The sequence below is a fragment of the Syngnathus acus genome, chromosome 19 (genome assembly GCF_901709675.1).
Source record: "Syngnathus acus chromosome 19, fSynAcu1.2, whole genome shotgun sequence".
In the NCBI taxonomy this organism is placed as follows: Eukaryota; Metazoa; Chordata; class Actinopteri; order Syngnathiformes; family Syngnathidae; genus Syngnathus; species Syngnathus acus.
Genome location: NC_051103.1, coordinates 8765268 through 8777953, shown reverse-complemented (window position 1 = coordinate 8777953; position 12686 = coordinate 8765268). Strand labels below are relative to the sequence as shown.

The 12686-nt window shown below is 43.9% G+C and overlaps 1 protein-coding gene across 14 annotated transcripts in view; it reads right to left on the bottom strand.

Moving 5' to 3' along the window:
• The window catches only part of cacna1g (calcium channel, voltage-dependent, T type, alpha 1G subunit), a 76520-nt gene that overhangs the window by 12364 nt on the left and 51470 nt on the right, over window positions 1-12686 (bottom strand). For 6 of the 14 annotated variants that reach the window (XM_037277296.1, XM_037277300.1, XM_037277295.1 and 3 more), the window contains 13 exons: window positions 12052-12145; window positions 11735-11919; window positions 10996-11310; window positions 10742-10915; window positions 10461-10561; window positions 9515-9638; window positions 7865-7933; window positions 7455-7639; window positions 5761-5887; window positions 4975-5100; window positions 4790-4879; window positions 4494-4707; window positions 3227-3277 (listed from right to left, as the gene is read on the bottom strand). In XM_037277296.1, the coding sequence (XP_037133191.1) occupies window positions 3227-3277; window positions 4494-4707; window positions 4790-4879; window positions 4975-5100; window positions 5761-5887; window positions 7455-7639; window positions 7865-7933; window positions 9515-9638; window positions 10461-10561; window positions 10742-10915; window positions 10996-11310; window positions 11735-11919; window positions 12052-12145 (1855 nt within the window). The remainder of the gene's footprint in view (window positions 1-3226; window positions 3278-4493; window positions 4708-4789; window positions 4880-4974; window positions 5101-5760; window positions 5888-7454; window positions 7640-7864; window positions 7934-9514; window positions 9639-10460; window positions 10562-10741; window positions 10916-10995; window positions 11311-11734; window positions 11920-12051; window positions 12146-12686) is intronic. The other 8 variants (XM_037277301.1, XM_037277302.1, XM_037277308.1 and 5 more) reach the window with 3 other exon arrangements.

Here is a 12686-nt window from a genome sequence, read left to right as displayed (position 1 = left end):
CAGAAGGAAAGCATCAAAGAAATAAGACATAGAATCAATGTGATAACAAACAATCAATCAATCAATCTCAATTGTACTTTCAGACACACTGGAGTGACACATTTGATTTGTGCCCAGTCACACGGTTGACACAGCGATTCTCCCATGAATACGTTGTGCACGTCATACACACGGTAGACACGCACGCACGCACGCACGCACGTCCGTACATTGTGCTGGTTTGCATGGCAGACTGACACCTCTTTCTGAGTCATACTTGAGCAATGAACCAACTCAAACGTGGGGTCGGATGGCAAAGGAAAGCGATTGATTGGGCAGCATGGGTGGAGGAGGGCGCGAGGACAGCACAGATGGATGACAAGGCACAGAACAATGGGAAGCAACACCATTAACCTTTTACTGGACATAGTTTAATAGTTCACTTCGACTAGTAGCCAATTACCCACAATGACAAATTAGCAATAGCATTTAAAGCGCCTCGCAGATAACGCTAATCTGAAACTTCATACTGATGATTCTACTGAAATTTGGGCACAACAACAAATGTGAGTGCAGTAAGTACCATTTTAAATCCATCATCCATGTTTAAAATTCGAGATAGGCTATCAATATCGGCCGGCGCCCGCCGATACGTAGAAGTCTTACGACACGGGATCGGTACTCACGACTGTGGTCGATACCAATATGGGCTGGCCTATTGTGGTCGGTCGTTTTGTAATCAGGAACTAAAAATTGAAAGATTGTTCTGGATTGCTGTCGTGGGATATAAATAGATGCTTTTCTGTCATTTTTGGGTGGCGGGAATGGTATCTATGTATGCTGGGTGTCAGTATTGGTGATGACTCAAAAGCGACATGGTCTGAAAAAAACAGCTCTATTTTCAAAATGTTTTCCTTGAAATTCCTTCAATTCAATCAACTTGCTAACTATATGTCAAGCTACTATATTGTAAAACAATTTGTACCATAATGTCGTATCTGAGGCATGGCGGAACGTAAAATCGACAGTAACATTTCAAAAAAGACCTGCTTTAACTTACTGCTGAACTCGTGGCAAAATGAAATGCAATTTTTGGGAGGTGTTTGCACATGCACACATGCTCATGCAGAAATGGCCTGGCTGTTAAAAATAGATTTCACATTTCAATTCTGGTTACACAGTGCTGACATACTGAATATTCATTTGATGTCATTAAGAAACATCTTAAATATATAGTAGGTAGGTAGGTAGGTATACTAATTTTGAGGAAGTAGAAACCAATATTCTATTTTTAGATCTTCAAGATAAACTCAACCTGACAGGAACACACATATTGGTGTGATCGATCAGTTGTCGTTTCAAAAGCACACTTTGTTCTCTTTCCTCGCTACATTTGCTGCTGCTGCTGCTGCTGCTCAAGCTCAAGCTTCAGGCTTTCTACCACTCTCTTAGACTTAGACAGAACTTTATTGTCATTTTGTCAACACTAGGTGTGTACAAAATGAAATTTCGTTGCATACGGCTTTCAACAATGGTCTTGTTGACATTTCTGGGGATCAAACATTCATTGAGAACGTTCCCATTGTGAAACATTTAGAATGATTCCTGTTGGTTTTTTTGAAATGAATAAGATTTCATGGTCATTACGTTCACATTTTGCTTCCCGGTGGAACAACATCATGCTAGCTACCACTCTTTCAATGAATACAATCTTATGAATCATTTATGTCAATGGAGTAGTAAATGTATTTAACGTATCCAGAGGACAATTCATTCACTCATTTAATGGAGATGACATCGATACATCATATGGGTGACCTTTCTACATCTCCTTGGAATACTGAAATGCTTGACTGTATTCAAAGTACAGTATATGACACTTTTGAGCCTTCTGGCAACCAATAAATTCATCTTGGTCAAATGTTGAAGATGTTTACTTTACACCTTGTGGCATAAATAATACACACACCTGCAATTTGAGAGGATGTCCTCCGAGTCCAAATTCTTCCATATTCTAAGTCTAGTTTACACTTTTGGCGGGGGGGTGACAGACACACAGAGAGAGAGAGAGAGAGAGAGAGAGAGAGAGAGAGAGAGAGAGAGAGAGAGAGAGAGAGAGAGAGAGACTTTTTCCCAAGTCTGCCCCTCCCTAATGGACCAATGCAATTAATTACATCTAATGACATATCTCCCATGGAGAAATAGAAAGCAGAAAAAAGTCAATGTGTAATTTCCGCTCAGATTTATCTCGGTTAGTGTTGACCTAGATTCGTGCGTGCATTAGACTGTGGCATTGTATGCGTGCGTGCGTGCGAGTGGCAAAGATAGATAGATAAATAGATGGATAGATATGGAAAGAGGGAGGAGGGAGGACAGGACAAAGAATTGATCAAGTACAGCTATACATGGGTTGCATATATCCAGTCCAATAAATGCAAATGTGTATATTTCATTTGCACACTCTAAACTCTTCCTCTTATTCACAATAAACTGGATAATGTGTTGCTGGCAACAAAAATTAACATCACAAAAAATGACTTATGAATTTCTCCAAAATATACTTTTGGTGTTATCTTAAAAACCCTGTTTCAGTCATTAGTTTACAATCCAATGTATCAAATATGTTTGAAGGGAGGTACCGAAAACAAGAATTTATGCTAACTCATTGAGAAACAGCGTTTTGTTTTCATTATCCAGATTCTTTTTATATCATGATTCATGATATATCATGAAGCACAATTACCCATTGAGTTCATGTTTGAGTCATTTTAGATGATTTTTTGGAAAGAATTACATCAATATTTGACTGACATCCATAAATGGACCCATTGAAAATGATTACACTTTTTTACTGTCCCCTGAAGCGCATAACAGTGCATCTTTTTACTGCTAGGCTATAAAAAAAAAACAACAAAAAAAAAAAACCTTGCTAACCACGTGGTTCCGATCCATTTTTCTACCGACCGACCGTTTCCGACGGACCCGTTATTGTGACCTGAACAGTGTGGTGCAGTGGACAGTGGAAGCCAAAGTCACAAACCAAGAAGAAGAAGGGGGAAGAAAAAAAAAAAAAAAGAAAATGTCCAGTGGGCGGACGGACGAAGAGCTGATGGGAGAGAGGCAGGAGGGCGGGACGACGTGATGGGACCCTACCTCTCGTGATTGCGCAACCCTTGCCACCATGGTGGGTGCTCATGGTCAGTGGCAGTGTTAAGGGACAAAACAGAGCATGCTGGGAACGGGGTACCTTTTAATGTGCCTTCAGAGAGGGCCCAACTCACCCCTGGAACCATTACATCTAGAGGAATGAGACCATGTTAGTAAGGAAGTGGGAGAAAGCAAGGACAGATGGGAGAAAGGCAAAGAGAAAGAAAGAGGGAAAGAGGGATGGAGTAAGAGTAGAAGGAAGCAGTGAAAGATTGCTAAGCTGGTTTATTTTCCTATATTTGGTCTTTCCAGTGATTCTGAGTCCAGTTTTTTGCTACTAGCTATTTCTTTTTCTCTATGCGTAGAAAGAAAAACAATCAACCTGTGGCCACCATTCTAATGTGGATGGATTCTACCAGCAAACCACTTGCTATTTTCTCCTGGATCCTTTGCTCAAAGCCAACACCATTTGATCCTAATAGTACGCGCCGACAAAAACAAATCCTTCCTGGCAAATGAATCCTCCAACAAAGCTTGCCACAATCCCAACAGGAAGGTTTTGTGTTGTTTGGAAGAGAACCAACCTCGAGTGACTAAGTGTGCACGGCTCGGGGATCAGACATTTCAAGGCATCAGTATTTCTCAAGGGAGATCGATCCAAAGTTGCAGAAAATCAAAGGACCATAGACATAGGAGGGGAACATTTCGGACACCAGAGTCCACTGCTCCTTGTTGATATGCCCAACGAGCGCCTAATTCTTACAAAGGCGCTTTTCAATGCTAGCAGAGGCTAGCCAGCGTTTTAGGTTTAAGAGGCAGTGGAATTACACTCAAGCACTTTGTCATCAAGTCCTATACAGCCGAAGGGGAGGGAGGGAGGCAGGCAGGCAGGGGAGGGGAGAGCGCTCATTTAGCTCCGGTGATCGATCACCACATCTCTCAAGCTTTGGTCCATCCCTGCCCCGGCGGCTGTACTAAAACAACATGCAAGAAGAGGGGGTTCATGACCAACAACTCCCCCTCCCTCGAGCTCTGTAAACCACCATGCAAGCCCCGTCTGTAAGAACTCAACGGGCATGCTCCAAAGGGGGCCAACCCAAGCATGATGTCTCCAGTAGACAGGCAAGCTAAGGCAGAATGGGGGGATTGGCCTCACTCTGCAAACGGGCAGCTTTCCTTGAAGTCCAACTTCATCAGTTGGAGTTGAAGAAAAGGAAGAAAAAAAAATAAAAAAAGCACTACTTTGCTAAATCACCAATTGCCTTGGTCCAGACTTGGCCAAACCAAAAGGCAAACAGCAAAAAAAAAAAAAAAAGGCTCAGGCTCAAACCAAGCAGGACTCAGAAAGATGTGGAAAGACTACCGACCAGCCAGCTCCTTCTCCTTACTCCGTCTCTTTTTCTCCATGCGTTTCAGTCTCTTCTCCTCCCTGCGCTTGGCCTCCTCAGCTTCCTGGTGGCGACGACACTTGTGGAAGTTCTCCACCACCACGCCCACAAACATGTTGAGCACAAAGAAGGCCACGATCAGAAGGAAGGAGATGAAGTAGAGCAACATCCATGGATTGTAGTTCATCACTGGCTGAAACACACACACCATACAAACATCATAGCGGCGGCTTTCATCTATATCATGTCCAAATGTTTTAGTGAGCCATCAGTACCTGTTGGTCCACTCCGACAGCATCCAGTCCATCGTACATAATATCCACCCATCCGTCTTTTGACGCCAGAACAAATAGAGACATCAAGGCCTGGTAATGAGAACGTTTGAAATGGATGCGTCAAGAAGACTTTTTTCCGAAAAGAAAAAATCCCAACAACAACACAAGGATCTGGACATTCTGACCTGTCCCAGGTTGTCAAAGTTATATTTGTGTCTGACCCATCTGTAGCTGGCTTGTAAACAGTCGGACCGGTTTGTGATGTTCCTTACATCCTCTCCTTGACAAACAAAGAATTTCCCTTTGAAGAGCTGTGGAGGGAAACAAACCTTTAAAAGTCCCGCTAAATCTATTCCGAACCTTTTTGGGCTCCTCACTGTAAGTTTAGTTTCAATAGATCAGGCAAAATTGGAAAAGCCACGTATAAACTGCCTTGACGTCACAAATGCAATTCAAGCGAGGAAGAAAGAAAGAAAGAAAGAAAGAAAGAAAGAAAGAAAGAAAGAAAGAAAGAAAGAAAGAAAGAAAGAAAGAAAGAAAGAAAGAAGAAAGAAAGAAAGAAAGAAAGAAAGAAAGAAAGAAAGAAAGAAAGAAAGAAAGAAAGAAAGAAAGAAAGAAAGAAAGAAAGAAAGAAATACAACATTAATAGTATGAACAAAAATACATATTGATGAGGCTTGGATTTTCCATTCATTTTAAGAGGTAAACTGCTTTGATTTTATATGGACATTTTTATATTCACTTGTTAAAATTTGTTCCCATAAAATTGTGCTTTTTTTTTCTTGAGTAATATTTCTTCATCTTCATAAAATGACTCATCGTCACAACTTTGATCACACAAGTGAAGTTTTTCTTTTGGAGCGGCCCAAATATTTCTTCACAGCGGCTCGGCATGTTCCAGAGGAGGCTTCCTTTGTCATCATTTTGTTCTTGTCTGATGCATTTTTGTTGTCATTGCAGCGCTTACCTACCTGTACACCAAGGATGCCAAAGATGATGAAGAAGGCACAGCAAATGACCACAATGTTGCCAATAGGCTTCAGTGAAGACATCAGGGTCTCAACTACCAGCTTGAGACCAGGCGCTCTGCTGATGACACTACGACACAAAACGATATCATTATTTTGTGGGACCCCTACTTGACATCAAAATGAATGTTAGGGTCCCCACATTTGTTGATTCGAATTTGGATGCGTCAAACTGAATGTGGAAATAAATCCAATTGAATTTTCCGTGAGCACTAAATAAAGCTCTAGAGGGAAAAAGTCTTACATTGAGTTTTCAATTGATTGGACATCAGTTTCAAACTAAAGAATTCAAATTGCATGTACAATCCCGAGATGCTTTTTCAATGTAAAGACTCAAATGAAATAATACGGATTCAATTTAGGTCATTCAAATTCAGTGTTTCAATTGCAGCGTTTCATGGCACATAGTTTAGCTGAAAAGGCGCACATAGCACTTCCACAGACGATACATTGCATCCATACATGACAGTCAAGAAATGACAAGGAAACAACAAAGGCACAAATCATGAGAGACTGCAAAAAGGGCAAGGTTTGCTGATCTACACCGCTCTTTCCTTGCACTCTTTGTTCTTCAGGTTAATGACATCATCATCATCAACATCATCAAGTGACCGATGAGCTCGACCGACAGGGGTTAACCATGGGGGGGGGGGATTATCTGGAAAAGCGACTCTTTGACCTCCACAAAAACAACATACCGCATGCTTGGAACAATCAGCTTAAAGTGACATCTGAAAGAATGAATCGTGCAGTTGAGCACATAAATAAATGACCATTGAATGATCCTGATGCACATATCAGCATTTCCTGCCAGTGTGAGCTTCCCTACCTACACTGTGTTGCCAGAAAAGAAAAAAAAAAAGAATCTCATACTTCATTCAAACGCCCGGCAAACCAACGTCAGCCACAACGGAACAGCAGAGACACAACGAGCTGATATTCAAGCCAGCATCGAATTATTGATTGATTTATTTGATATTTGTTTCCATTTTCTTTTCAGAAGCCAAAATCTGACTTAAAAAGCCATTTTAGACCGTTTATTTCTTGACATTGTCTTTTGGATGTTACATTACAGTAGTAGTTTGCAAAATAATGTCTGGATTGACTCTCATCTGCCACGTCAATTGAACATAGTGTGACTCCACGAAGCTTTTTCCTCTCCATCCATTTTGTGTCCTCTCCTGTTTGTGGCTCTCTCTCTTTGTCTCGGCCGGCCCGCCCGCCCGCCCGCCCTCACACAGTCTGCCTAATCTTATTTGACATGCTGCCACGCTGCCTTTTCTCCCAAAATGACAGATCGGCTTCTACTGAGAGCTGGTTGCCCTTTGTTTTGCTCCCCACATTTAATTTCTCCCCTCACCCAACCCACCAAATTAAATGTTGCAGAATTTTCTCTTGTAAAAGCTACTCTGACTCTAAGACCTTGCTAAGATGACAGAAATACAGTCAAGTTTCACTGCCTTCTTGGGATTAAATAAAGCAGGTCACATGACTTGGAGAGAATCTATCTATCTATCTATCTATCTATCTATCTATCTATCTATCTATCTATCTATCTATCTATCTATCTATCTATCTATCTATCTATCTATCTATCTATCTATCTATTTTTGAATCGATTGTATAACGTCACTCACCGTAGAGGTCTTAGAGTACGCAGTAGCCTCAGCACTCGGAGCATGCCCAGGATCTTGGTACCAGAATTGGAAATAAGAGAAACCAGTATGTCGATAACAGATATCATCACCAACATCCCATCCAGAAGGTTCCAACTGCTCCTCAGATAGGCCTTGTGACCAAAGCACCAACCCAAAGCCACAATCTGGACAAAGTACAAAGAGAAATCGTGATAGTGTTGGCCTGACCGTCTTAAACTTAAAGCAGCAGGTCAAACTATTTTTATTCCATGGAGATGAAAAAAATATAAGAAGGAAGGCATAGTTTAACGGTGCTCATCAATGCCTAGCATATGCTAATTGGATATGAATAATGCATACGATTCTTTTTTTTTTTACTTCAACTTGAGGACTCCTTCATGGAGATTTACCTTGATGGTCATCTCGGTCACAAAGATCGCAGTGAAGATGTAGTTGGATAATGTTAGGAAGATCCGTTCCTGTGTGGTTCGGGAAGAAAAAAACAAACCCAAAAAAAGATTTACACACTAAAATGAGAAAAACCACTTTCACAAGAAATCCATTGCACTTACAAATTATGAGCGGAAGGAAATTTGAGTCTTATCTCAACTCTTCAAGCAAATTGTGGAATTTTCTTATAGTACTTCTGTTTACAATTGAGTGCTCCCAAGATTGGCTGCTGCCTGGAGGGAGCATGCTTGCTCATATGATGCTGGATGGAGTGGGATGGGAATTCAAAGCACGAAGCAAAAGCACAAATAGGAAGGATTCCGTCACAAAATGCTTATTGAAGCTAATGCCTCCCTCCCTCGCTCGCTCGCTCGCTATCTCGGAAGACCACGGCTGACATGAGTCTGAATGTCTGCAAGTGTGTGTGTGTGTGTGTGTGTGTGTGTGTGTGTGTAGGCGGTCGCCTTTCCCACGACCTCCGCCGGTCGGCCATCGCAGATGCTAAGAGGAAGACGGACGCACTGACACACACTGCGACAAACCCTAGGCATGACCTCAGTGGGAATACTTTCTTGCTAAGATGATTCAGACATTCCTGGCTTGACAGCAGCCGAATATTGCCAGCTTGCAAGAATGTATTTATTGATGTGCGTTCTTTCGAAAGGAAATTATAATCGAAATAAACATCCATGTTTTGGAGATGGAAAGCAGGGCTATGTTAAAATACACAAGAAATGTATTTGACTCCCGTACTACGGAGAGCTCAAATATCATGATAAAGTGCTCCTTTTAGCTTGACCTGCTTTTGCAAGCTATGACTTATGTGCAGAGTTACGATCCTCCGTAACTCACTTCCAGAATGTAATCGGCTGAAAATGTTATGGCTCCACCCTTGTAGGAAATATCTGAAACCACTTCAACGGTGTTTGGCTGACCCCCATGACATAAATCATCTCAATTCTAGCCCAACACCAACTCTCATCCGAATTCCCGATGGGCGGCGTCATTCATTCGTCCGTTCGTCCGTTCGTCCGTTCGTCCGTTCGTCCATTCGTCCATTCGTCCATTCGTCCATTCGTCCATTCATCCAAATATTCCAGCTCGCGCCACTGCCCCCAAGCAAAGGAGCGAGTGAGTCATGAGTCCAACGGGGTTTGCTTTTGCATCCTCCGTGTCGTCCCATTTCCGTCGTCATGGCCGCATCTGACAAAATACATCCGGAAGTAACGCTGGCAAATGCGTCGGCATGGCTTGGCTTGGCCGGCGGCCCGGCCGTTTGCATCAAGCCATGATACCTCTGCTCTGATGCCAAACATCCATCCCCTTTCCTGGACATTAGCACAAAGATAATGGAATCACTTCAGTCTCCTCTGCGGTGGTTCAGAAACAAAATGAGCGTCTGCTGAGACCAAACCACAATCAAAGCTATCTGCGGAACATCTCGCGCAGTAGGGAGAACAAGAATAATGGCTGAGCTAATCATTCGGTTTATGGACAAAACGGCTAGTCTGCAGCTAAGAAGAAAAGGCAGATAATCTGGATGAAACTTTCCCTCGTCTCGAGTATTCCCAATGCACGTTTGTATGGAGGTTTTTTCACGTTTGACTCACGGCACTGGTGGGGTCGATGCGAGGCCGCTCCATGGCGATGGTGATGCAGTTGAGGAAGATGATAACCAACACCACATGGTCAAACATCTTGTGGTCGATGATCTTTTTGCACGCAAAACGAAACCTGTAACGAGAACAAAACCGGTCAAATTGTGTGACCAAAAGATTTCTGATAACCAGCTGAAAGTATTCCGAAGGCATGAATGCTATTCAATGTTCCCATTCCGTTCGATCGATCAGAACATTACAATGACTGCAATGCTGAAGAATGATCTCACAGGCAGAGCGAGACGGCGGGCCACGGCGGGCCACGGCGGGCCACGGCGGGCACTGCTCCCTCCCCCTGAAATAGGCTTGGTGCCAGGCAATTGTCTTCTTGGTGTTTTCCAATTTTGGATGACAAAAGATGCTTTGTTTGTTATTTCTCATTGCTTAAACGGCTGAAAAGTTGTCATGCTGTGTTCTCACCAGGGGCCACTGTGTTACTTGTTGCAACAACCTTCAGCCTCAGTGGCCCCAAACACGCTGCAGCTAGAGCGAGAGATTAAAGACCCAGAAAGAGGGGAAGAAAGAGGATGCGCTGGAGGGAGGGAGGGAAAAGAGCCAATGGATTGTGCATGGGACTGAGATAACACGCAGCACTTTAAAAGAGAAACTCCCTTTGCTCCTGCTTACTCACCCCTGACATGGCAGAAACGGACGGATAAAAGATGCCTCTGAAGTAAGAATTTGGAACGGAATAAAAAATGATTTTGGAAGCACACATGAAAATCCAATCCAATCCAAAAACGCTGCGAACTCTTTGAAATCAAAAGCATACGATGCCAGTCAGACGCAATGTGAAATTCCCGAGTGATCAGCTTTTCCCTGCGTTTACAAGTCGATGTTTTCCTTTAGGAAACACTCGCAAAGAGTCAAAGTCAAAGAGAGATCACACGAGGTCTACCTTGACTCCGGAGAGAAAAGGTAGAGCGACCAGGTGTCTCTTTGTCGACACCACTCGGGTTGTTTCTTTTCCAGCCAGCCAAACAATCTGGCCAGACGACCCTGCGGGGGGAACACACACAGACACACACACAGACACACACACAGACACACACACACACACACACACACACGCAGACACACACACGCTCTCTTTATGATTCGTGTAACACTGAGAAGGCTAGTTGATATAGTTGATCCTGCAACCTTCCAGTGATTAAGAAACTGAATGGCGACACAAACCAGATGAACGTCTTCCTCAGCATTTTCCTCTTCAGTGTTCTCCTCCAATGAGACCTGGCCCAATAGTGAGGGCGTGCCTTTCCCGTTGCAGTCGCTCCGCTCTCCGGGCCGGAAGGTCCCCGCTAAAGGGGGTCTAGAACTGTGCATACTAGCTGAGCGATACAGGTATGGAACCTACACGAGGAGGAGGAGGAGGACAAGATAAGGAGTTACTATGTTTGAAATGAAAGATCACATTTTGAAGTGTGCCCGACCTGCAGCAGGGCATCAGGCGGCAAATCTACGGAGCTCCTTGTCTCTACGGACTCCATCCTGCGGTGATACGTCTGTCTTTGCGAGCGGGACATGGAGTCCGTCCTGGCCAAGGAGGCGCCATCTTCCTCCATCAATCCGCCTTCTTCCGAGCTCGAGCCGCCCTCTTGGGATAAAAGCGAGCGTCGCTCGGCGGATTGGCGCTTCTGGCGTTTGAGGGACGGGGCGCGACCCAGGCTGTTCCAGCTCGATCGACGGCTGTTGCGGCCGCTCCCCGTGCTCCGAGGTGCGTAAGGGGAAGCGCTTCGGGCGCTGGACTTTTGGTGGTAAAAAAACAAAACGGTCGGAGATGAAAACATCCAAATACATACGCTGGGATCGGCTTGACCCGTTTGGAATCGACAATCGGGGTTCGACTGACTGTCATGAACTTGCACTGCAAAGCTCTCATGAGTCAATCTGTCAATCTTCCTTTGATCAAAATGAAAAGAAAGTGTGTGAATCTGACAGAAATGGAGTGCGCAGTGGTTGTGGAGCTGGCTTAACTCATTTGGAACCATCCATCATCATGACACACTACAATTAATTGACTTCCTGTCACCAGTCCATTTACGCACTCATTCATTCAAGATACGGACTCCTGGTATGGAAAGAAAAGGCGCAACTCTTTTTCGAATCATTATTTTCGTAGCCTTTTATACGGTGACATTTGTGTACGTGTTGCTAAAGACCAGCACTAACCGGCGGTGACTTGTCGTAGCAGGTGGCTTCTACAGAGACACTGCTGCCTCGGCGGGACTCGTAACCCTGGATGGGCTCACCCGTGATGGGTAACTTAGGTATAGGCATGGGAGTTGCTGCCGTGTGAGTAATCAGTGGAGGAGTCAGGCTGCTCTTCAAATCCACATGACCGTTTACAGGTACGACTAGCAAGAGAGAAAAATGAAGGCCAGGCCAGGCCAGGCCAGGCCAGGCCAGGACAAGAAAGTCAAGTCAAGCTGGCAAGAAAGAAATATAGCATGTCATATATGAGATCATAAAGAAAGAAACAAAGTCACCTGCAGAAGCTGATAAATCCCTCTTACTGCCGTTAACATCCTCCATACTGCGGGCACAGGAATCAATCTCTGAACCGGGTTTGGAAGCATCTCCCTTTGACACACAAATAAATATACACACGCAAAATGTGGAAATCATTGCTTTCAATTGAGAGCGATCACAACGTGGCACTCTAACGTTGCCTCTCAGTGTTGAGCTTAGAAGTAACAGCTCAGATGCGACCTTGGGATCAGTCACTGGAGGCAAGGCCACAGGAAGGTGAAGATGCCAGAGTTCACGAGGGGGGTCACACTGTGTATGCATGCAAAAATAGTAATGCTGAACAACACTGAAACACTTTCACATGAGCATGCATGGGGGGGGGGGGGGGGGGGGGGGGCAATTCCTTCCTTTCTCAACTCCATCTAACCTTTAATTCTATATATTTACCTGTGTTTAAGTTACAGGTTAGCCCAACATCCAAAGAGTCACACTCTTGGTCGAAAAATCCAAGCACTCATTTACATGTTCTCATTTACACTGATTTCCTGATTTAGCCAGACTGCTGGAGTGGGACACAATTAGGTGAGGGTTGCTATTGGGGCGGAGCCTAATCAAGCGAAGAGGTCCTTGGGATGTTCCGTGCTTGCGATTT